This window comes from Sinocyclocheilus grahami, unplaced genomic scaffold (genome assembly GCF_001515645.1).
Source record: "Sinocyclocheilus grahami isolate Dianchi unplaced genomic scaffold, SAMN03320097.WGS_v1.1 scaffold196.1, whole genome shotgun sequence".
Lineage (NCBI taxonomy): Eukaryota > Metazoa > Chordata > Actinopteri > Cypriniformes > Cyprinidae > Sinocyclocheilus > Sinocyclocheilus grahami.
In genome coordinates, this window is record NW_015505375.1 from 2,009,378 (window position 1) to 2,012,435 (window position 3,058).

The 3,058-nt window shown below is 40.5% G+C and overlaps 1 protein-coding gene across 1 annotated transcript in view; it reads right to left on the reverse strand.

Moving 5' to 3' along the window:
• Positions 1–1,256, reverse strand: part of LOC107595094 (G2/mitotic-specific cyclin-B2-like) — a 2,390-nt gene extending 1,134 nt beyond the window's left edge. The window contains exons 1-4 of the mRNA XM_016285407.1: positions 1,152–1,256; positions 867–989; positions 525–782; positions 255–445 (exon numbers count right to left, since the gene is read on the reverse strand). Of these exons, the coding sequence (XP_016140893.1) occupies positions 255–445; positions 525–782; positions 867–989; positions 1,152–1,169 (590 nt within the window). The 5' untranslated portion in view covers positions 1,170–1,256. The remainder of the gene's footprint in view (positions 1–254; positions 446–524; positions 783–866; positions 990–1,151) is intronic.
• Positions 1,257–3,058: the final 1,802 nt, after the last annotated feature.

Below are 3,058 nucleotides of genomic sequence, written 5' to 3' on the forward strand. Positions count from 1 at the left end.
CTTTAAAATAAAGGTCCCATTAGTTAAGTTAATGCATTAACCAACAAATGAGCAAAACATAAGTTATTAGTATATTCATTACATTTTTTAATTGTTTAAAAAAAAAAAAGCAGCTGCTCATTTTAAGCTTGTTAAAATGAGTACATTAACAGGTACAACTTGACTTTAATGTATCAGTAAATATTGAAGCTTTTTTTTGTTGTTAGTTCGTGTTAGCTAATACTAACAAATGGAAACTTATTGTAAAGAGCTACTCCTTTTGTAATAACTTTTGGGCAACTCGTACCTGGAGAAAGCGATCAAGGATGGCTACGGTCATGTACAAGGTTTCCTGCAGGAGCTGAAATCTGGAGTGCACCTGAATCAGCCAGTCAACCAGGAGCGCGCGCATCCGCGCATTGATATCATAGCCACGCATGTAGAGAGGACGAACAGACTGCTGACTCTGGAACAAGAGGACAGCAGCTGTAGGAAGCATGAAGGTCAAATAAAGATGTTACTTTTTTTTTTTAAGTGTAAGGTACCTCAAGGCTTCGCAGATACGCATAGATGTCCTTCACATATTCAGGACACAGCTGTGGCATGTCAGCGTCCCCTTCATCGATGTCTTCGACTGGAAAGAGTGTGTTGGAAAAGGCTTGACAGAGTTCCTCTTCCTTCATGCTCACATCAGCTTGAGCAGGGGGCAACGCAGGGGCAGGCTGGGGGATCTCGTGCTGTACCTGGGCACGTTTGGGTTGCACAACAGCAATTGGTTTTACAGGCAGCACGGGTTGAACCTTCTGAAAAGCAGAGAGGAAAGAGTAATATGTAACAACATGCTGTTCAAATGCACACGTTGCATGGTGGTAAATAAAGACACGCACCTTAGTCTGAACTGGTTTGTGGGTAACGTTAAAGTTGGACAGTTCGCCAAACACGGCCCTCCTCGCTGCGCCGTTTACAGGGCCGCCTTTGCCACCGATAAAAACAGGGTTGTTTGCATTGCGCTGTACGGGAAAAGGTCATTAAAAACTCAAGGAATCTTCCTAAAAGCCACTTCAACACCGCTCTTAGCAATTTAAGCCAGCTTACTTGAAGCGGGGTTGACGCTACACATAGCAAGACTTTATCAGATAAATCAAAAACATGTTTCTGCATCAAATACTCACCAAAGCGTGAATTTCCATGGCGAATATGCTAATTGCGAGGGCCCTTGCTTAAATAAAACCTTAAAAACGTTTTTAAAAAAGGACAGTGTAGCTTCGCTTAGTGCTCCCTGTCCAACTCAACTCAACTCAACTCAACTCAAAACAAGCCGTAAAACACAAAGGGCCTGCTGGTGATTCAAATACCGCTCCGCTCTTTCTGATTGGCCACTGCCTCGGGGGAATACTCGACTTCGATTGGTTGAAAACGAAAGGGACGCTTGTCAGTCATTCTTCATCTCCGGTTTCACGTGCAGCTCTGCAAAACACGGCACTGAACTTACTCCATTATGATAGGTTAGAATTTTTTGAATGAAAGATCAGAAAGATAAACGATGCAGATTTATTTTTACAGCCGCCTTTGCTCATATTTACCGAGGGTGCCAATACTAGTGGTTGGCACAGTATTCGCTGCTAGTTCTTTGAAGTCGGCTCGGTGTGTCCAGGTGCACAAATCGTCAGAACACCGGCATTTAAAACTATTTGTAAGTCAGGCTAAGTAGTTGGCATCATGAAGGAAAGCGTATATGATGCTTTAACATTATTTCTGGAGTCTTGCAAATTTGTGGATGCAGAAATTTTAAGATAATAAGATAATAATAATATTGAAATCTGCTGTGAATTACAAGTATAGCCGCATTTGAACAAGGTTGTTGGTTAAATAATAAATAAATAAAACAAAAGCCAGAGAAAAACATTTATATGGAGTTAAACATTGAGAGTTGTTTTATCATAGACATATATAGACATTAAATAATTACAGTCTACTAAAAAAAAACGTACATTAGAAATTTAGTAGCTAATAATGTACAGCAAAAATGTACTGAATCTGTATTTGTAATAATAATCATAATGATGATGATGATATCAAAAGTGGTTATACATTCTGATATTTCTTTTTTTCTTCTCTGGTAGATTACGAGTACACAACTCGTTCCAAAATGTTGACTCGGTTCAGAACACACAGAAATATTCACTTGACGCCCCCCTACTGGCGTAACCTTCAGAAATAGACTGGACCTCTATGCACTGAACGAATCGTGGGTGAGCGGATTCACAAGATTGGAAACACTGAAATACAGAATAATAATAGTTAATGGTAAAGTATGGGGAATCTAATAGTAAATGACTGAGAAAAGCGTACACAAATTATCCCCACGGTTTAAGGGTTTAAAAATAAATAAAAATCGGCACCTCATCATTGGACCGTTATTAAACGTTATCAAACGTTATTGCTTTTAACAGAAAGGCTAACTCTGTGTAGTGTTGTTTGTAAGAAAATTATAACGACAAACCCATAAAAACAGACAAGCGCCTTTAGTTAATGTAGCTGCATCATATGTACATGAGTGCTGCCCACTGATCTATAATAGAGAATATATATAGATCAGTGGTGCTGCCGCATTCTGCCACTAGAGAGCATGAGGCGACCAACTACCTAATACAACACAGTAACGTACACCAGTCAAGACTCACAAATCGCACTAAAATCTACATAGATTCACAAGAGTCAGTAGTCAGCGATTATGATCATTCATGGGTTATTCACGATCTAAATTTCAACTAGCCTTTAGGTAATGTTGTGGTCCTCGAGAGTCGTCAAGGATGGGAGAATGTCGTAAAATGTCGAAACGCTCGCTCGCTCGCGCGCAGCAGCAGCGCGGTTCACATACACATACACACATAGCAGCGCTCTAATGGACGAATGGGGACTCGCACCCGAGGGCAAACGGGGAGGAATTCGTGCCACATTTGACTGTTAAATAAAATGTCCTCTCCGTATGTTCAGCTCGCCGTGACGTTTAACGTGTGATATTGTAACTCGCGTGCGTATCCTCATATATTTAATGCGCAATCGTCGAAATATCCGT